At 34.7% G+C, this 23,430-nt stretch overlaps 1 protein-coding gene across 1 annotated transcript in view; it reads left to right on the forward strand.

Annotated features, from left to right (window-relative positions):
• Positions 1-22,844, forward strand: part of LOC129249141 (trissin receptor) — a 162,975-nt gene extending 140,131 nt beyond the window's left edge. Inside the window, exons 8-9 of the mRNA XM_054888793.1 lie at positions 19,391-19,613; positions 22,692-22,844. Of these exons, the coding sequence (XP_054744768.1) occupies positions 19,391-19,613; positions 22,692-22,742 (274 nt within the window). The 3' untranslated portion in view covers positions 22,743-22,844. The remainder of the gene's footprint in view (positions 1-19,390; positions 19,614-22,691) is intronic.
• Positions 22,845-23,430: the final 586 nt, after the last annotated feature.

The following is a 23,430-nucleotide window of genomic DNA, read 5'->3' on the forward strand; positions in this document are numbered from 1 at the left end:
TTATGTTTTCGAAGTTTGCAGCGTAAGTCTTCATGTACTGAAACGATTTATATTAGAGTATGGAGCTAATCGAAATGGCTTCTGAAATACATTACTTATTATTGAGTTGTCAAAAAAATTTGCTATTTAACGGTGCTAATATCTATTATTCAGGAAAGCTCTTATAACTATAAAAAGTTATAACTATACCAAGGGATTTGATACTTAAATTTAAGATTTTTCAAAATCTGGAGTTAATCGATGTGTGCATTGAGCAATTATTAAAATTTTTTTTTTTGAAATTTTGCTAAAGTCAAATCGTAACATGATGTATTAATGCTATGCTTTTATTTTTGTAAAATAAAGCAACTTAGTAGCAAAAAAAAAAAAATTATTGCAAATCATCATTTTTTCGGGCCTCTGGCTACCCCTAATCCCATAAATGAGATTGAAAAGTAAATAAATGAGTAGTCAAAGCTTGTCAATATAGGACGCATACTTTCTTTCAACGTTGATTGTAAAGCACGGCGTCATTTAAGGTTTAAACGTTCTATTTGAAATAAAAAATTCTTTCCCTCCATCCTACCTTTCTTGATCTCTTAAAAATCCTCACCATGAAGTCACAACTATTACTTTTCCTGAGTCAGCAAGTACCCGCATGCTCGCCAGTGGGCTTCCTTTGGAGCAAACAAAAAAAAAAAAATCTTTCAATCTAACTTTTAAACACTAATCATGCTGAATTTATTTTTAGGACATTTTATACATTACTGTGCCTTTTCGAATTTTTAGCATTTCTTGAAAGTTACAATGACATAGTTGTTGTTGCATGTAAAATTTGTCGTATATTTGGCAACAAAACAACTTTTCGAAAATTGTATGAACTGTGTAGTGACTCCACAAGTCCCCCTTAATAGCATTCAAAGTGAAATTTTAAATTGGCAAACACAAAAAAAAAGAAAAAACGAAATGTAGAATTAAGTATGAAGTTGAAAGAGTCACCTTGTGCAATGTGTCCACTCACGCACAATTACAAGCAAACACACTTATACGCATATGTGCATGTATGTATGTATGTATGTATGCAAGTACTTGCACTTAAAATGCTGCATAATTGCTAAGTTTTCAGGTGTGCATTGGAAAAAGTGAATTTTGAGGGCATTTGAGATTTGAAGTAAATTATGAGAAAACGCACTTTAGTGCCATTGCGCCAGCTTTGAACTTTGCCGTTTGAAGGAGAAATGCAGCAAGTGGGGCAAGTAATGAAGATGCCTGGGATGGACAATTGAAACGTAACAGCAGAAATGAGGAAAATAAAAATGTTGAAATAAAATGTTGAAAATCTTGGGAATTGGAGACTGCAGTGCAGCGGTAAAATTGTGAAAAGGAGAAAATATGTAAAATAGAGAAAATATGAATGCAGCTAACGAGCGCATTTGCTGAGAGTTCTTTAATTTTACTATAACTGTGCAAAAAGAGAAAAGTTTAACTTGAACAACTTAAAATTTAAATTTAAATATTTCGCACTTGTGTTGAATTTGTGACGAACATAACTAAATATCTAAGCGATTTACATTGGCTGTGTGTGCTCATTACGTCATTCGCCTACATGTGCGGCGATAGGTATGCAAATTTTAGTTGTGCTATTCGTTTGTTATTTCACTCATCTAACACGCACGTCTGCACTTCTCAGCTGGTTTAAGAAATAGTTTATGAGATGCGGACCAAACTGAAGCCATGCGCGCGCTGGTCGTCCTGAAGTCTTTAACTCCGACGCCTTGCTCGAACTCGTTTAAGCTGAGCCAAATTTGACAGTCAATATGATAGCTCAGAGTTTAAATTCATCGCATGTAACAGTTCACAGACACCTGGTTCAGTTGGGAAGGGTTTCAAAGCTGGGAAAATGGGTTCCGCATAGACTTTCCGTCGCCAACCTTCAGCAGAGAGTGAATGTGTGTTCTCAGCTGCTGCAACGGCTTGAAAATTAAAGTTTTTTGAACCGATTCGTTACTGGTGATGAAAACTGGGTCCTTTACAATAATCCTGTTTGCAAACGCCAATAGTTAGATAAAGATGAACACCAGAAGCGACCCCAAGAGATAGCCTTCACCCCAAGAAGATTATCCTGTCCATTTGGTGGGATATGGCCGGAATTGTTTATTATGAACTTCTGGAACCAAACCAGACGATAACTGCTGATTATTATTCCCATCAGCTATCAAACCTGAATGAGGCATTTAAAAAAAATCGACCGTCTTTAGCGAACAGACGCAAAGTTTTATTTCACCACGACAACGCAAGACCTCATACCGCAAGGCAAACATTAGGCAAGCTGAACGAGCTCGGATGGGAGCGCATCCACCATACTCTCCGGATATTGCACCTTGTGATTATCACCTTTTCCGTGGACTTCAATCCCATATGTGTAACAAGAACTACTCCTCAAAAGAAGCTATAAAAAGGGATATCGAAGCGTATTTTGGCTCCAAGGGCAAACAATTTTTTGAGCAGAGAATTAAAAATTTGCCGAAACTTTAAACATATTTTTACTAATTTTAAACCACCTTTAAAAAACGCACGAACTTATAAACTGACCTGATATTTAGTTTAAATGCAGGTTTTTTTTTATTTATTTCAGACTTTTTTTATATTTTAAGTGCAGTTATTTATTATTTAAGTAACATTTTTTATTCATTTATATCCCGGTATTTGTTATATATTTAATATTTCTAATTTATTTTAAAAGCGGATATTTATATTTATTTAATTTTTTTATTTATTAAAAATTTATTTATTTTAAATGCAGGAATTGTTTATTAATTTTTTTTTTTTTATCTAATAAAAATATTTACTAATGCCGTAAAGACTTTGAGTTTCTCTTGGTTATTTTAAGGCCGGCGGGCCAATTAAAAGGTCGAAAAAATCGATTTTTTTTTTTTTTCCTGAAATCAATAGCTTAGATATTCAAGAACATGAGACACAAATTTTCAGAGTTAAATTCCAAGTATTTGCAGAGCTACAGAGCCGAGCGTAGTGCGGCGTCAAGCAACCGTGCGCTTACTTTGAAACTTTGAAGCGCGTTTTCTCGGCTTTTCATTTTCACGATTTTACCTAATTTATGTACACGATTGCAAAAAAACTAAACGAGCTATCCATTTCATTCAAAATGCGTTATCTTCAGTATTGTTTTCTCTTCTATGTGAACTAAAAAAAACATCCAAAAACTTTTTTTAAGCGACTCTTTTACCCAGTTGAAGAATTTTTTTTTCCTTGAAAAACCACTTTATTTTTTCTACCTTCCCCAAAAATTCGAATTTTACGTGTTTCTCCCAATTTTCTTAGTTCACATCGAAGATAATTACATCAAAATTAATAATCTTTTTTTTTTGTTTTAAGATGAAAATTGCAAGTTGTATCTTGTACACAAGTTGGATACTTCAGTGGCAAGGCGCTCTGGGAATCTATTGATAACTCGGCTTACAATATATTGTTGGAGATTGTACAAATTTTTTTTTTTAGTTCAAATATATATTAAACTATCCCCAAAACTTCATTTGGCTAATTGTTTTTTTTCTCATCCTACAACGCTTCGCGAAAACTACTGAATTTAGGACATCTAATTGGCCCGCCGGCCTTAAGAGAACCGTTTTTTACAATTTATAATTTTTTAGTTTTTATAACTCGCTAAAGGCAAATAGTTTGCAATAGGCAATGACATTTCTTTTCAAACAAGTAAACTGCCCTAATAACGCAGTGTGACCAAATAAAACTTTTTCTCAAAAACCGATTTAAACTTTACATTTGAATTTTAGGAAAGTATTTGCTTCTTGAAGTTTTGATGTAATATAATTTTGGAAGTTCTGTAGAAATAGCACCGGGAACATTTTTGTGGAATATTTTAACTCACTAACTCCTCCATAGATGACTTCTGAAGAAAAAATGACTTCTTATAAAATAATAAAAAATTTCATAGGCATCACCATAAAATATTAAAATGTATATATACATATTTCATAGAAGATAGTAGTAGTTGATAATAAAGGGTTTTTCAATTACCGCGGGTCGATTTTGGCGCCCTGTGGCAGCCATTTTGTTTTGGTGACATCTGTCAAATCTTTTGTTCATTATTCAGTTGCTTATGCCAAATCATCAGGTCAAGTTACACGATTGAACAGTACGTTCATATGATAAAACTTTATTATCAAAATGAGTGTTCATTAACGCAAACGTTGCGCGCATTGCGCCCATTTTTCGGTAGACGTGGTGGCCCTTCAAAGTCGACTCTTCAACGTTTGGTGGCCAAATTTGAGACGACTGGGTCAGTAAACAATCAGCCAACACCCGTACGTTCAAGGAACGCAAGATCAGCCGAGAACATTGCCGCGGTCCGTGAAAGTGTACAGCAGAACCCGAGACAGTCTATTCCTCGCCGTGCACAAGAACTTGGCCTTTCGCAGACTTCAACTTGGCGAATTTTGCGTCGGGACTTGAGCCTACACCCAAACAAGATCCAACTGACCAAGGAGCTCTAAGTTGATGACCATAGACAACGCCGTTTGTTCTCTGACTGGGCTTCGAATCGTTTGGAAGAGAACCCCAGTTTTGGCCGAAAAATCATCTTTAGTGACGAGGCGCTTTTTTGGATGAATGGCTGTGTTAACAAACAAAATTGCCGTATATGGGACGATACCAATCCACACGAGGTTCACCAGGTGATAATGCGTCCTCAAAAAGTTACCGTTTGGTGTGGATTTTAGGCCTTGGCCACCAAGGTCATGCGATTTGACCCCGCTAGACATGTTCCTGTGGGCTTTCTTGAAATCTCAGGTCTATGCAAATAAACCACAATCGACCGATGCTCTAAAGGTGAACATAACACAGGCCATCGCTCAAATTCAGCCGGATCTATGCGGAAGAGTCATTGAAAATTGGAACACTCGGATCCGTTCCACCGTAAGAAGACGAGGTGGGCATTTGGATGATGTCATATTCCACACTTAATGGCATATATGCGCCTTTCAAATAAAAAAATAATTTTGTCAATAGCCCACACACAGCTTGTTTTATTTCATTTCAACATCTACCCGCCCTTATTGAAAACCCCTTTATAAGAAAATTTACGAACTCTGTGTCCTTATACATTTTCAATACTTCGCCTTTTTGTAAACCCCCCTATATATTCCCAGAAAGAAACCGAAAGCAAATAAATGGAAAACAAATTGTAAGAAAATAATGCTTGCTTATTTGATATGGTCACGTACCTTAACAATTTGTTGTTGTTGTTTTTGTAATACAAGTATCGCCCATTGCGTAAGAGCTCAGACGCATTTGTGTAGAGTTGATTTCCATTAGTACCTGCACTCACTTTAAATTCAAGAGAGAAATGCCGTGCGCAGCAGAAAGTATTTTTAGAAACTGCTCAAACTTGCTTATATTATTTTTCTAGAAAAACTTTTCGAAAGAATTGCCATTAAAGTTTTTGTTACGGGAAATGAAAGGTAAAAATGTGCATGTGGTAGTGAGTTGCTTTTAGCGTGGCTTTAAGTTGCTTCTTAGAGACACATAAAAGAAACTATTTTTGTGTAAGTATTTATTCGTACGAATATTAGTATACGAGGGCGTCTGATAAGATCGCAGTGTAAGATATTGAGCGAATGGAAAATTTGGTTTTAGACTGTGGTTTTTATTTTTCAATGTAATTCCTCTAAATGGAATACGCTTTGCACTTAGTGAATACCTACATACATGTAATGCCTGGATGTCACAGAAAAATTATTATATGCATAGATATCTCTTCAATATGCTTTGCTGCAGCCGCCTTTATATTTCTTTTTTTAAATTTGCAAATAGAAAAGTGTTTCTATGGGGCAGGCATGGCCTGTAGCGTGGGTGGTAGGTTTTTGTGAATCTCATGGTTTTTAAATCATCCTTCGTCGAACGAAGTGAACGGTAACATCTTCTTGCAGAATTACACTCTGCACACCAAACTGCATCGTCTCTACTACAGGGTCCGGCACTCGAAGTGTAACCAATTAAAAAGGCCATAAATTTAGTTTGATAAATTATTTTTATTCAACTCAGCATAAAACAATTGTGAAAATAATGAAAAATTAAGAATCAATTTAGTTTTGCTCGATATGACCAACTTTTGCCTTGACTATGTCCTTGAAATGAATCGCCAGCTGCCCGAGTGTGACTTGCAGGTATTTTAGCCCACTCGCGGACAATGGCTTTTTTCAGCGCCTCGATACTTGTGAATCTTTTAGATCGGACCTTCCTCTCTAAAATGGCCCAAAGAGAATAATCCATCGTATTCGCATCTGGTGAATTTGAGAGCTAATTTGTGGACGTTATGAAGTTCGGAACCTTTGATTTTTAGCCATTCTTGGTTCACTCGAGCTTTGTGCGACGGTGCCGAGTCCTATTGAAGCGTCTATGGTCTGCCACCGAAATGTTTTCTGCCCACGGCTTCAAAGCAACCTCCAGAATACCTTTCCGATAATATTTCGCACTTACTTTGACGCCAGGCTCTATGAAAATGATTGGAGAACGGCCATCTGCGGTTACAACAGCCAAAACCATTACCTGTGACGGGTGCTGCCTCCTGGTGACTGATGATCGATGACTCAAATTCTCGTATGAACGGTCGGTCAAATAAACCAAATCATTTTGGGAGTTTACGAAAATACTCAATTTGAAAAAATTTCTCGTCACTTTTTGAACCATTTCACGTGACGTTGCAATCTTTTTAGGACCACCTCCATGACGTTTCGCGATGCCACCAGTATAATTGTAACGAGTAATGGTGCGATAAATCAAAACTTTATTTACTTTAAAGTGCTTGAGCTCACAAAAAATAGCTCATTGTGATTATCTAGCCAAATATAATGCAATCTCACTATTGCGTTTGAAACCCATTACTGATTTTCTTTTTTTTTTTCATTTCATCCACTATATCAACTCTTTCGTGGACCCTGAATTATACTGAAAACTCCAGGTTTCATAAATGATAATAATGTGGTTGGAAATTGCATCCGAAACTTTCTGCCGAAATTATAAAAATAATATTACAACTCTCTCTATCTCGATATCTTGGGATGATTTTTGATAAAAACTGGAAGTTTGTCAAAATAAAGTACTTAAAACTATGCTACGACTCGCATGAGATTTCTCTACCACAAAGCTGCATGACGAGTTAAGAATTTATTGGGTTGTTCGGAAAGTAATTTCTTTTTTTTTTTTTTTTTTTGATGAAAATGAAAGACGATCTAATACGAAAGACGACGAATAAATATTTTATTAAATTTTATATTGGCCATTCTGCTCCAAAACCTTTTGCCATCTTTCTGGTAGAAGCATGATTCGACGCTCATAAACTTTTTGGTCTTTGCTGGCAAAAACCTGATCCATGTGATTTTTGACGTGTTCATTTGAGGTAAAGGTTTTACCGACCAAAAATTTTTGCAGTGATCGGAACAAATAATAATCCGCAAGGGCCAGGTCTGGAGAATATGGTGGGTGTGGCAGTGCATCCCATCCAAGCTGTAAAAGCTTTTGGCGAGTGACCAAACTTGCGTGAGGTTTCGCATTATCTTGGTGGAATACTACTCCTTTTCTATTGATAAACTCTGGCCTTTTCTTTTGAAGTGCATCATTAAGTTTGTCCAGCTGATGACAGTAGACTTCCGAATTAATTGTTGTGTTATCCGGTAAAAGTAAGGTGACTCCTTTAAAATCCCACCAAACAGACAGCATCACCTTTATTTGATGGATATCGGCTTTTGAAATGCTTTGAGCCGGTTCATCTTTTCTGCTCCACGATCTCTTGCGTTTCACATTGTTATATGCAACCCATTTTTCGTGCCCAGTAATGATGCGCTTCAAAAATGGATCATTTTCGTGACGTTTGAGGAGTCAAGCACGGACGTCAACGCGACTACACAAATTTCTCTCCGTGGGGAACCAATATATCGAGTTTCGAGGTTAAACCCAGGCCTTTTAGGTGGTCATAAACAGTTGAATTAGATAAATTTAAGCTCTCACCGATCTCATGTGTTCATATTCGTCGGTTTGCTTCAACTAATGTCTTTACAGTGCCTTTTTCAGCTTCTACCAGCCTTCAAAACGTGGAGCATCTTCGTCATCAAAATTGCCGGATCGAAATTTTTCAAACGAGTTCTGGCACTGGCGTATTGCCAACACATCTTCTCCATACGCATCGGTTAATTTCTTTCTGGCTTGAACAGTATTTTTACCTTTTCTAGAGTTAAAAAGTTAAATATGACGAAAATGCTGCTTACAAAAAAAATTAATAAATAATTGGTGCGTATACTTCTGTTAGGTGTTTGACCGAGCTCCTCCTCCTATTTGTGGTGTGCGTCTTGATGATGCTCCACAAATGGAGGGACCTACAGTTTCAAGCCGACTCCGAACGGCAGATATTTTTATGAGGAGCTTTTTCATGGCAGAAATACACTCGGAGGTTTGCCATTGCCTGCCGAGGGGCGACCGCTATTAGAAAAATGTTTTTATTAATTTTGCTTCCACCGAGATTCGAACAAACGACGTCTCTGTGAATTCCGAATGGTAATCACGCACCAACCCATTCGGCTACGGCTGATTATAGCTCCGACCAAAAACTACAGCGTAAAATCAATTGAAATTATTCACACACAAGCCTTGCTATATCAGCTGTCAAAATGTCATATAATGACAATGCTACTTGGAGAAAAAACGAAATTACTTTCCGAACCACCTAACAGGCTTTGCAAGAAATATTTAATTTTAGTTACAGTTTTTCGGAAAATTTGCTCATACCCACTATTTTTTTCATGCGAAGTTGTTTATGTAAAATCTATCCAATGCATTCTCTGGTGATCTATAATTCTTCTCCCATCTGTCACAATTTAATTTTTCCATCCGCCAGTATTGCTTTTCTGGGTTTTTTCACATTTTCTTCGGTCACTGTTGTCACCAGGCTTCTCGCCGTTTGAGTGGACCTCGTCTCCCCAGGCCTCTCTTCGCTGCTGAAATAGCTAAATCTATTTTTCTACCATTGTGGTTGAAGGTGCAGAATGCTCAAGAATAATGCATTTTCTTCAAATATTTGTTCCAGCTATATACTTTTTTAACAAGCGGCGCGCGAATTTGCGAGTGCTTCCAATTTTCATTGGCAGGGCGTTGGTGCCTTTTTCAGCTCTAGCCAAATAGAAATGAACCAATTAAAATGAGGGAATCATTTATTATTTTAACTGTGATTCACACAATTAGTGTTATCAGTAATGAGTTGATGAATCATTAAGTAGTGCCTTAAAGTGCGCACTTATAAGCTGGCCCTTGTGATATGTTGCATGTGATAGATGCCTGCACTGAATTTCAACAAAGGTACTGACATGGGGCACTATATTCAGGAGCAGCAATGAAATTTAGGGACTTGTAAATATACGTGCTAATATATATATATGTATATGTGTGTATGTATATATGTATACTATGCTGCAGTGTTTTTGATGCCTTAGAGCAGTGGTCACCAACCTTTTCAATGTGTTGAGCTACTTTCAAGATTTTGAAATAAACAGCGAGCTACTTGCACAAGCCAACATAAATTAAATAATACACAGTTATATTCGACATACAATACATGTATTTATTTTACTAGTATACGTTCTATATATTATATAATAAACTTATGACTTATAGTGCTTATACTTATGCATAACTACATCGATGTTCACACCTATCAATCGTAACAAAATTTTTTGCAGTCATAATGGCAAATCACAAGCGACTTAAAAAAACAACAAAATAGTAATAGTACATTATTATATAAATAAAATATGGGCAGATAAAAAGAGCATATTTAATGAGAATCGATAATTTTTTTAATATTTGCAGTATAATTTGATACAGTCATTCGAATACAGTTATCCAAATGTATATCTGTAAGCCGATTGCGGTATTTATTTTTAATAAATTTCATATTGGAAAAAGAAGATTCACACAAATAAGTTGAACTGAATAACGACATAAAACTGAATACTTATCTTTACTTACTAAAGTCCATATACAATTTGTATTTGAACCTAAAGATTTTAAAGTCAAGTCACTTTGAAAAGCAATCAGTTCCATTTCTGTCACAGCAATGTCTTCGCCAAAGTTGTTCATAACACAAGTTGCAAACTGTTGTATATCAATGTCCATGAAGGGTGAAACAACAAATTGCGTCACTAAAGCAATTTTTCTGAAATCCTTGAAATGATTTTTGAAGTTTTCCTTCAAGTTAGTAACTATTTCCATATGATATTTACTGTCATAGGGCTCTAATAGATTTTTGGATATCTTTTCGGAAAGAATAGGAAATCTGAATCAGAAATCATTTCCCCTAATGCTTTATCCCTGCCTTGAAGCTGCAAGTTAAGCTCATTTAATTTCTCTGTAATGTCCACAAGAAAACCAAAATCTCTGAGCCAAGTCGAATTCCCCAGTTCAGGGATCGGTTCATCGCGTTCTTTGAAAAATTGGAGTATAGCAGGCAGGACATCATTGAAACGTTTGAGCACTCGTCCTCTGCTTAACCATCGCACTTCAGAGTGAAGAAGTAGCTCTCCGTATTCACAGTCAATTTCATCAGCCAAGGTTTTAAATAATCTTCTTTGTAACGCTTGAGCTCTAATCTTGTTCACAATTTTCACCACCAGTTTCATAACGTTGTTCAGTTTAGAAAATTTCCACATAATGCTTGCTGATGTATAATATAGTGGTAACTAAGAAATTGTGGAAAACTTTCATCCTTATGACATAGCGCCACAAGCCCCTTATCACAACCCACCATAGCTGGAGCACCGTCAGTTGTCAGGCCTACCATTTTTGATATTGGAATTTTCTCAGAAGAGATGAGATTTTTTAAATGAGAAAACAGCTCTAGCCCAGTAGTATGTCCTTTGAGTGGAATAAACTTCAAAATATCTTCTTTAATTGTAAAATCACTAAAAGCCCTCCTGACAAATATGACCATCTGTGAGGTGTCAACTACATTTGTTGATTCATCCGGTTGTAGTGAAAAATAAATACAGTTATCTAAGTCACTTCTTAACTGTAAAAAATATCATTGCTCATTACTTCTACTCGCCTCATCACTGTATTAGCAGAAAGTTGCATAGATTTTATAGCTGACACTATTTCGTCTTTATTTCTAAAGTTGGCGAATAAAGAATCTGCAGCTTCCAAAAATGCTTATTTTATGATTTCCCCGTCTTCATAAGGTTTTTTCTTTTGTGCAATTATCTGGGAAACACGATAAGATGCTTCAGTTGCAGCCTTATTTTTGTCGATTGTTTTCAAAAATATTGACTGTTGTCCAATTAACTGGATTTTTAAATGTTTCAGTTTTTCTTTTCTGGTGGCAGAATTTAACGGGAATGAATTCTCAATATTCAAATTTCAGTTTTATGATGCCTCTCAATATTTCCTTTTTTAGGAACTGACACAGATGTGTTACATAACAAACAAACACTTTTGCTTTTAACTTCTGTGAAGAAGTATTGTTCTTCCCATTCCGAATGGAAATGGTATGTCTTCGCCTTCTTACTACTGCTTGCCATAATGTTTCGAACTCTAACCAAACCGCTGCACGCAGAACGTTGATAATGCCGTTCAGTATTAACTGAGCGCAATGTCGACGTGCATTGCGTATATATTATATAAAACCAAAAAATTCTCGAACATGCTAATCGGTTCCAGCCGATCCTAGAACGGAGACGCGACTTCGCGTTGTGTTTGTCGGCACGAAATCGCTTACCGCAGTGTTGCCGCTGTTTATCTATTTATTATGAAAATTTCTGAAATTTGCTAATACTGGTATGATTTTCAGACTTTTGGATTTTTTGCAACGTGAGCAGCGCGAGCTACCAGAATTGCCTTTGCGAGCTACCGGTAGCTCGCGATCGACGGGTTGGCGACCACTGCCTTAGAGCAAAGTTCTGCGTTGTAGTGACCAAAATTTGACTAATTGAAATCAGCGCTTGCAAGCTAATCTACCAATTCAGTTACATGGGTAATGCGATATAAATTCTTTTAATTTGAGAACTTGAAAATAATATAACTGATTTAACTATCAAAAAGATACCAAGAATTAACTCACATGAAGAGATTTGCTTATTTAAGTGACTGAGAAAACAGCTGCCTCAATTCAATAATTCCGAGCGAAGGCGTTGGTGTATAACTAAAGATTTTGGACCGATGAATTAGCCAACCGTGGATCAGCGGTTCCCCCACAAGAACCAGAGTCAATAATCAGAATCAATTCCGCAGGAATCAAGAATTGGATCAGCGATTATATAGGCAATCTACATAAAGAGCGATGGTCCGGTCTAGAACGCTGCAGAACTGCAAAGTGTTTTGTGACAAGTCCGAACAGAAAACTGTCAAACTTTCTACTAAAACCTGGAAGGAAAGACATTCGGGTGATGGTCGGTATTATTACAGAACACAACCCATGGGGTCAGCATATGACCATCATTGGAATCATTGAGGACTCGGATAGCACTGAGCACTTTCTCTATGAGTGTCCTGCCTTTGCTTGAGCGCGGCTACGAGTTTTGGGTTCCGATGTCATGAGAATGAGTAATATTTGTTCTCTAAAACTGGAGGATATTTACAGATTTGCCAAAGAATCTGAAGGCTAACTATCTCTATCTCTATTCTTTCCTATATCTTTCTCTGATACTTTTCTCCTTCCCTCCTTGACTATCTACTCTCTTTCCAGAGCTCTAAATACGATGTGCTTTTTACCCTGAGTGCTTTAGGAGCCACCAAATCTCCTGGTGCTCCTTGGCTCGACCTTTTCAAATTTCAATTTCAAAGGTTTTGAATATGCAGGCATATCAAACACTCAACGCCAAAAACTACTATAGAGAAAAGAGACCTGTGGAGTTCTGCAAAAGATCACATAAATTTAGTAGTAGCGCTTAAAATCGAACTAATTGCATTTTGTTGCAAGGGGGAATGAGTTAGAAATTTTGGAGTACGAACTTTTGGGGATACTGGAGTTGTGAGTTTTAATAAAGCGGAAACAGCTGGGTACATCAAGGCTTTCATTAATAAATTTCATAAGATTTGCTGGCAGTACTGATACCTGCAAAACAACCAAGCGTTCCATGAAAAGGACTGGCAGCGTAGTAGCAAAATTCCTTCTCACAGAGAGAAGGTGAGAGCTAGGAGAGCTGATAGGACTAATAAGGAAACACAATCCATTGGGGTGACATATGGTGATCAGAGGCATCCCCGACGACTCACGGAGTACATTTTGCTTGAAGCATCTTCTCTACCACTGTCCGGTTTTCGCCAGACTTAGATGGTGCAATTTTGAGTCAGATTAGCATGGACGCGTTGATTGACTTTCTATCGCTAATCGATAAAAATTAAGTTCAACATTCTTCAACGAAACTTGAGAAAACATGATATTTTCAGGCTAGAGATGATTAAAACTAATTATGCTTTCAATCTCACAAATCCCCCCCTCGAGATCTTAAGTGCAATGGGAAATGCTGCTTGAGTGTTTGAAAAATTTTCGGCTATCCACAATTCCATTCCATTCCATTATACAATAATTACATTAAGCCTCTTCAGTACTTTCTTATTACTCATCACAAACGGAAATGTTATGCAAGCAAATATATAAGTTTTTTCGGATGCGAACTCATTACTCAAAAGTAAAAATATTATCTATATCTGCATAAGCATTAAATTTTAAATATTTTTGCTATGAAGCTGCTCTGCTTCCGTTTCGAAGTAAATTTTTTATACTATAGAAATTTTCATTCAACGATATCCTTCCCTGATATTCGTCTTTGTATGGGTGCTGTTGAAATTTATCTAATAGCAAAATTGATTTGCGCAGCAGAAGTTTTAGTTGCTTGGTGTGAAGAAATTGTATGTATGCATTTGTGTACAGCTGTGTTCACAATAATAGCAGAGCGACATATTGCAAAGCTTTTTAGTTATATCGTTCAAATCAATTTTATAATTTTTCTTTTAAAGTAGCTGCATAATATTTTACTGAGTTGCCTTATAATATATTTAAATGAATGCAAGAACTAGCGGTAATTTTAAATTGTTTTTGTTTACTTCAAGTCCCATTGCGCTTAAAATCTGAGCTCGGAAAACAGCGCTAGAAGTAAATCGAAATAAAAATACCATTCACAACTTTTGGAAAAATTCTGGTGGATAATGGAAAAATTAAAAGAATTGTTCCAATGCTTAAGATTGACGATAGGTGTAACAGAGAGAGAGAGAGAGAGAGCGGTAAAGAAATCAATTTAAATTTCTTACAAATTTTGATTGAAGATTTCAATTTCAAATATAAAAATATACTCGCTAAACCGAAGCTTACACCACGCCATAAAGCAGCTAAAGTCGAAGCTCTGGGAGAATGAATGGCAATCCATAATTTTTAGCGATGAAAAAAAAAATGTTATCACGTTGGGCCTGATGGTTGTCAGAAGTATTGGAGACTCTTGACAAACGCGTTACTCCCGAACTTCCACGGTGACTGTCTTAGGTCCTGGAGATATTTTAGCTACCACATCAAGAGTCCAATTCGTTTTATTTCGCATACGATTAACACAAAAATTACGTAGAGGTCTTGTCTAATGTTTTATTGAGTTTTGTCTTAGGAATTCTACGTTGAGTTTCAGACCTATCAACAGGACAATGCTGTTATTTACAGAGCTAACCGTACAAAGAAGTTTTTCGCGTCGAAAAATATTCCCGTGCTAAAGTGTACGCAGTTAGTCTTGGTCAAAATCCTCTAGAGAACATCTGAAGCATTCTTAACGAGCAAGTTCATAAAAGGGCGCCACTTTAAGAGCCTATTGCACCTTCAAAAAGGCATTCAAAAGGAATGAGAAAAAATCGACCTTAGTGCCATTCAGTCACTCGTAAATTCGATACCACAACGACTAGTATCAGTTGCAATAAATAACGAAGGACATGCAAGCTATTAAATATTATTTTATATTATTTTCTTATTTATTTTAATTTAATCTTAATTACTAATTTTTAACAATGAAAGGCTGAAATAAATCTTTAATCCCTATTCATACGTTTGTTTTCTTCCCTTATGCCGAAAAGGATTTAGCTTCTGGTTATTTTATTCTGTGTCTCATATCGTGTATTTATAATATTTCTTCGTATATTTTTTATACAAATATATTTCGTACTGCAATAAAAACCATATAACTCAAAGTTTCAAACTTTGCACAAAATATAAAAAAATCAAAAAATATTCATCAAAATTCAAACTTATTTATTAAAATGTATAGAAAAAATGTAGCCCACGCAATTTTGAAATAATATCGCCCGAGTTTAGCCCATTAAATCCCAACCTTATATAAAACAATTTTTTTTTAAATGCGTTTATGAAACGTTTATTGAAATAGTGTAATTAAGCTCCTTAAAAAAAAAACACGAAAAAAAATCAAAGAAATGCATTTTTTGTGCTGTACCCAATCGAGTACAATGGGATAATATGTATATGCATTGCCTGTATATGAAAATATGGAGTATTAAATAAAAAGACACTTTCAAAGACTTCCTTGGTTATTAGTTCGGTTAACAGTATGGAAGTTTTTGAAACATTCTCTCTCTACGCAAAGGTCTACATTGCATAACTCGCAAATCCATCGAATTCTTTGGTGACACTCCCTGCACCTCAGCTGATTCGATATCCTTTTGGGAAAACGGTTATATGAGGAACCAGCTATTGATGCCGTTGTCGATCGTTTTGAAGATATGTCCCGGATATTATAATTGCGTAAATAAAATCGCACAATTTCACGTTGGTATTGCAACAAGTCCCATTGACTCTTACTTGCCATTTTATAAAGCTTCCATGCGTTTACTACGCACGAGCTTATCATTGTGGTGAAAAGAGGCCACCACCATTTCTTTCCTCTAAACTTTATATTGTAAGTATTCAAAGCTTGGTCGTGGAGGTCAACTCCTCCCATTCCTGAGTTGTATTCCGCTATCAACTTCGGCTGATGGGCATTCAACTTGCGCCTCTCTTGTCTTGACCTTCGTTTGACGGTATGTAAAGGTTCTATTCTATCAAAGTTTGTTCACACTGTCACAACGCTATTGTCATTCCACGTCACAAAAAGTATTCCTGAGTCAGAAAACCTACAAAATTTGATACAAAACAACTATTCAAATAAATCATTATGATAAACTTACATAAAATCAAACGGGGAGACCGTTGCTTCTTTTGTAGTTCTTTGTTCGTTTTCAGAGGACATTTTTTGGTCCGCCGTTCACGAACAGTCCCAGTAGCCTTAAATCCTTGCTCTTTCAAAATTCTAAGAAGGTCATATGACGTAAAGAAGAATCGAAAAATACGATTCCAAGGTTGGAATATCATCACGCAATATATTATCCTCTTCAATGTCCTCCTCATCTGTGTCACAGTGGGTATTTGGCGGTATAATAGCGAAGTCGAAGTGACTACGGTCGCTTGATTCAATATAGTCGGTGGCCGCAGAAAGGTTATGAAACCTCTTTCCGTAAAATTTTTTTTTATCCATTACCAAATCTACATGAAATAGGCACACAAAATATATATGAATGTTCCCACTGTACCCATGCGAGTACACTAGAATTTAAACCTACCGAAATGCACTTTTCCACAACTTTTTTCGTTTTTTTGGTATAAAGTATACAAATTATATGTATTATGAATATTACAACACTGAACTTTTTCCGTGATAACTTAGATTTTGTCAAACAGAGACCTTATTGCAAACTAAACCATGAAAAGAAGAAAAATAGCAAAGGTGCACGCAAAGACAAGTGAATAACGGATAACGCGACTCAAAAAAAAGAAGGAGAAACATGTGTATTCCTTTTCGACATTGCTCTGTATTATAAAGTGGCGAGTACATTTAAAAATTTGTAAGCGTTGGCTTTTGACGTCGTTTCGAAAAAGATGCTTTTTCTGTACTCAAGCGAGTACAATGGGATCGAATAAGTTAATGTAACCCAAAACTCACGTTGATTTTTGATAGTCATTCGTTTTTGACGGTGTTGTGCATTTTCTTCCCTTAAACAAATACTCCAAATTTTTTTTCATATTTTTTATAGCCAGTAAAAGAAAATTTATCAAGAAGCAACGCGATTTGTAGCCATTTCATGCTTCCTGTTTGTCAGGCTCAAATTGAAGTAACTACAAAACAGCATACCCCGAATTTTTTGGAAAATTCGAATTAAAAAGTTTGCAATTTTTATGCAAATTTGTTGATTTTTTTTCCTATTATAATTTTGTACAAAGTTTGATACTTTAGACTGTTTCTGCTGTAATCTGGACTATAATTTCCTAAAAAAATATAAATAAATAGTTAAAACTTTGCAAATCTGACGCGCTGCTATTATTGCGAACACAAGTGTATATATAGCCAGCCTTATGCGTGAGAAATCTTGCAAAATTTAGTTGTGAGAATGCATTTTAGAGTATTGAATAAACTTTTTGCAGCTGTCATACATAAATTGCCACTGGCAAAACAAACTTTGACGTTCACCATCTTGGCAGAGAAACAGTAACTGCGCACTTGAATAAGTGAAATTGGCAGATGACGCACGTAATAAATAATAAATGCTTTCGAGAGACAAGTAAGATTTAGATTTAATTTTATAAAACTGTGTATATGTCTATATGTGTATGTGTGTATGCGTGTGTGTGCATTCTTTGGGAAATAAATAAATGAAGGTACTTAAAATTCATGCCCGAAGGCTCCACTTTTGATCTAAGATGGCGATATGAATAAACTTTTTAGTGCATATATCATTCCGCAGGGTAAATACAAATATACACTAATACTCATAAGTATGTACTTGAACCACTTAGTAGATTTATTGGTGTTGAAGGTAAGTGCAGGTTTCTAGGTTAGGTTAGATGGCTGCATCTGAAACAGAGTGCGCATTTAAGCAGATGATTCAAGAACTATTCATTGGCGCGGTAGGAATAGGGCGAATAGAAGCAATGGAAATATTTGAACCAAGAATATTAGAAATTTGGATGGCAAATATCTACGTATTCTAAAGAATATTCGGAAATAGATAATTTCCAAAAGTAATAGTTTTTCACACTTTGTTAATTCTAAGGATTTGAAAAAGTTCAAAACTCTGAAAAAATTATTATTTCAAGAAGTTAAAATCTACTAAGAATCATTTGTATTTCGTTAAATTTAAGCGAATGTAAATGAATTTCAACTATTGAAATAAGTCTCTCTATTATAACTATATTCCTAACATGGGGGTTAACATTAAGTTAATTTCTGGAACTCCATAAAATCTAAAATGAGTAGCGCCAGTCTTACCACCGTTATGTTCTTAGATAGAAATTAAGCGCAAAGCTCAAGTGAAGCAGAAAATTTATTTACCGAGTTTTTTATATCTAATTTTTTTGATGAATAACTTGATCATCCATGTGGCTTTTACTCTGGACCTTCACATCTTTCTCCTGCAGATATTAGTAACGCTTTACATGAACTGAATTCTTCCTCTCAAACTGATGCTGATGAACTTTAATCAGTTTTGCCAAACAAATGATCGGTCTTAAGCTATTCCCTGAAAGTAATATTCAACAAATGTATATAATCGGGAAGTTTCATTGACACATGGAAACACTTTTCCATTTACGGTAATTCTGAACTAATCGACGATTTCCTCAATTTTTCAGCACGCGGTCAATGCAAAAATGAGCTTTGCGGTTAAATTTTTAATTTGCCTATATCATCATGCGTTTGTTGCCAATAGATCTACACTAAATAATCTGGCTATTTGTAGTGAATATTGCATTGGTTTTTTTCGGCTGTTTTCCGGGTCGACTGTATTTACACTGACTTTTCGAAAGCCTTCGATAAAGTTTCTCATAGAATCCTAATTAAAAAATTAGCTTATTTTGGCTTTCATTCCGATTTTCTGCAATGGATAAACTCTTGTTTGCATAATAGACTTTGTGTTGTAACAAGTGTTGGTATTTCATCTACCTCATCACTCGCGATGAAAAGGTATGCCCGTATTTGATGATTCGATTTTAATTTGCATAGATTGCCGAGAAATAAAACTAATTTTTTCTCGTACAAATTTGAACTCGTATATGTACTAAAAATCGAGCTCACAACCTGCGTGCTTTCAGATAAATTAATTTTCTAAAATGTAATTTAATTCGGTTTGAAGCTTTGCCAAATGCATCTAATAAATCTCGTAATCTAATGCCTCCAACTATTAGCCTTACATCTAAATTTAAGATAGAAATTCTCAGTGAAATTTTCTCTATACATTTTACTTTACATTTTCCTTATCTTTCCTTTTGGGTAGAATTGAATTCTATTGATAAAACCTTTTTCATTTATTCATTCAGGTCACATTCATATCGTGGTGATTCGAATTTTAATGCACTGCTTACGCCGCTCACCTTTCTCGTCAGCTATTTCAATTCGGGTATTAACCCGCTGCTGTACGCCTTCCTAAGTCGCAACTTTCGCAAAGGTATGAAGGAGCTGTTGTTATGCACATGGAAGAAGGGCAAAGGAAAATCGTCATCCAATTCATCAGTGCATCACAAGAGGGTCGCACTGCAGGTAGTTGGTATAAAATCGAACTTTAAATGTGCGAAAAGAAAAAAACAATTTCTAAAGTTAAATAAAGATAAAGGACGAAGAAAAGCTAACAGAGAAGTAAGGCGAATATAAATAAGAAAAACACGAGAAAATTAGCACTAAAAATACTTAGCAACTTTTTTGATTGTTAGTAGGTGGTATAGAGGTGCCTTTTGGAAAATATTGTTGGTACATTGCTTGCTTAGTGTGTTTTTAAATTTAAGTTTCTTAAGTTTTTATATCTTTTAATTAAAGAAGCGGCATTTAGGTACTTTTATTCTTAAACTGAGAAAAATATTATAACACTTAACAACATTTAATAATAGCAACAAGATGCCTCTGCAACATACATCATCAATATATTGGAAAATGTTGCTGAGGCATTGCGTTTATACAATTTTTAATATTTTTTATTAAGGACGGCGCCTGCTTTAGAGGCTTCAAAAAATCGATTTTTTGTGGATTTTTTTGGGAAGGAAAGAAATATTCGCTTGAAACGAAACTTTCAGGTTTTATTTTTATATATTTCAACAATCTTCTCAAATTTTTTTATTAAAATATATGTCATATTATGCCTGGTACAAGCATTTTGCAGAAGCGCCTCGAGTGTGCATGTGTCGTGCGGCGGGAAAGATGCAGGTCGCAATTTCATATGAAACCCAAAAACCCAAAAAAATTTTTATTTTAGCATAGTATGGTGGTCCATAGTAGTTAACCCAAGAAAATTAAACAAAAAGTGAGAAATTCAACAATTTTTCGCTTAATAAAAAAAAAAAAAATCATTTTTTGGGAAAAACAAATTCACTTTAGATTGTTTAAAAAGTGCGTTAATCATAACATTCTTAAGGTTTTTTAGGTTCAACTAGAAGATAATTTTATTCCAAATACAATCAATGTAATCTCGTTTCGATAGGACGTTTAACTGTTTCACTATCTTTCCCGCCAATTAGGAAAAATCGTAAAAATAAAAAACCGAGAAAATATTTTGAATTTGCTTCTGAAATTTTAAGGACACGTTCTTGGATAGTTTGGGAAGACATTTATGCAAAAAAGAAAAGTCGATTTTTTGAAGCCTCTAAAGCAGGCTCCCCCCTAAACGAGCGTAATTTTAAGTAAATCATATTTTTGAAATAATAAAAGGTTATGCAAATTTATATTATAAAAGTTAAAGTAATATTGTAATAAGAAATATTATAAAAAATAAAATATTAAATATAACTTAGCAACATTTGAATTTGTTCATAGTTCTTATAGTAAAAAGTGATTTCAAGTGAAATTTCTAGAAATTAGAAGAAATCATCACTAAACAGTCAAAGCAATATTTGGCAATAATATCGCCAAATGTTTACCGTGAAAAATGGTTCTGAAGGCTGGCTCTGAAATTAAAAAAAAAATGTATTAAGCTGAAGCTTGGCCTGGAGCCAAAATTTTATTTATGTATTTTTTTTTAAGTAAGTGGCATTTTAAGTATAAAAAGTATAAAAAAGGATAAAAATCCAAGAAAATTAGCATTAAATATCAATTGGCAACATTAGAGAATGTTATTAATAGGCATCTGCAACATGTTCACAAAGGGCTATTTGGCAGAGCTCTTGCTTTTAAATTTACTTACATATATTACTTCACTTAAAAATGGAACCAAGTGTATTATAAGCTAAGAATTAGAAAAAAAATTCTCCTTAAACAGTCAGCGCAACATTTAAAAATACCATCAGCCATCTGCAACATGTTTGTGAGTACGAAGAAAAATGTTGCTGAAGCCAACCTAATAATATTTTTTGTGTATTTTTATTAAATAAGCGGCATTTTAAGTAAGCTTTATTATTATTTGTATAAAAATAAGAGAAAATTAGTATTAAAAATGACTTGGCAACATTTGAGAATATAGATAACAGGCATCTCCAACATATTTACAAAGGAATATATGGCAGGTGCCTTGCTTTGAATTTAGCTTACTATATTTCTTCAGTTAAAAAAGAGCCAATTGAAGTGAATTATATTCTTAAAATAACAATTTATTATTGAAAATAACTTGGCAACATTTGATACCTTTGAATACCAATATCAGGCACCTGCAACATGTTTGTGAGTACATAGAAAAATGTTGCTGAAGCCTGGCTCCTAAATTTTTTTCCTATACTTTTTTATTAAAAGCGGCATTTAAACTACGTTCTACTAACATGAAAATGTGAGACAATAAATATTAAAAATTACTTGGCAACATTTGGAAATATTATTAAACAGGCATCTGCAACATGTTCTCAAAGGGATATTTAGCAGATGCCTCGCTTTAAATTTATGTACATATATTTTTTCAGTTAAAAAAGGAACCAAGTGTATTATAAGCTAAAAATTAGGGAATTTTCCTTAAACAGTCATCGCAACATTTGAAAATACCATCAAACACCTGCAACATGTTTGTGAGCACGAAGAAAAATGTTGCTGAAGCCTGGCTCCTAAAATTTTTTTTTAATTTTTTTATTAAAAGCGGTATTTAAAATACGTTCTTCTAACATAAAAATGTGAGAAAATGAACATTAAAAATTACTTGGCAACATACGGGAATATTATTAGCAGGCATCTGCAACATGTTCTCAAAGAGATATTTAGCAGATGCCTTGCTTTAAAATTTACTTATATTGCATATTACATTTCAGTTTAAAAAACAGTCTTTCCAAATGAATTATAATCTAAAAATGAGCAAATATTATTAAAAAAAAAAAATCTAAGCAACATTTTATCATAGTATCTGACATCTGCTACATGTTTGTAAGTTCAAAGAAAAATGTTGCTGATGGCTCTGAAATTTTAAAAGTTTTTAATTAAAAATGTGACTTTTAAATAAGAAAAAATTAACAACAAAATTACTTGGCAGCATTACAACAACACACATCTGCAGAAAGTCTATAAGAGCAAAGAAAAATGTTGCATCAAAAACTTGGCTTTTAAATTTTCCTATATTTCTTATATATCTTTTATTTTGCTTATCGCCATTTCAAGTAAATTCTATTTATATACGTTCGTATATTTATTTATATCCACTTTTATCTCCAAATCCTTTAGACCCATTCGCTACCAACTGACACAACGCACATTGGCAACGAGCAACTATGATGGCCCATACGGCGCATTCGCGTGCATCGACGAGTTTTTGGCGCACGTTCTTAAGCATTTAGCAGCGTACGATTTGGACGGCTACCAATTTACAGTTATAACTGGTTGGCATGCATTGTAGGTTTGTTGGTAATATGTTTTTTTTTGTACAACCTTCATTTTTATCTCATTATTTTACACGTTGTAGGCTACAACTAAAAACGAGTATGGAATTTGAAGTGAAAATCAAATAAACAATAGCTGTGTTATAGCTTTTTGTAAATGTTATAGATTTAAGCAAAATTTTATCAATGTGATGTTTTTATGCTTCGAAGATGCTTAGTAAAGTAGTAATTTTAAATAAAATTAGTAATTCAATATATAGTTTTTAAGCTTTCAGTCTTTTAAACCAAATTTATAAGTAGTGTACCTACAATCCAAAGATTTCTTTATAAAAAAATATACATTGAAATCTAGTCACAAACTATTTGCTTGTAAATATGCTGAACTCCACATTACCGTTATGAGTAGGATATTATTAAGTAGCGGCTACTCACGGTGCGCTCTGAAGGGATATATTGGGCTGATCTGGAGTTTGCAAGCAGGCTTTGAAAGATGTCGCGATTTGAATGTGGAAGTTGTGAGAGAATTGCTTTGTCAGGCACCAGATAACTAAAAAAGAAATTGTATATTAGTACAGTAGATTCTG

This window comes from Anastrepha obliqua, chromosome 5 (assembly GCF_027943255.1).
Source record: "Anastrepha obliqua isolate idAnaObli1 chromosome 5, idAnaObli1_1.0, whole genome shotgun sequence".
NCBI classification, from domain to species: Eukaryota; Metazoa; Arthropoda; class Insecta; order Diptera; family Tephritidae; genus Anastrepha; species Anastrepha obliqua.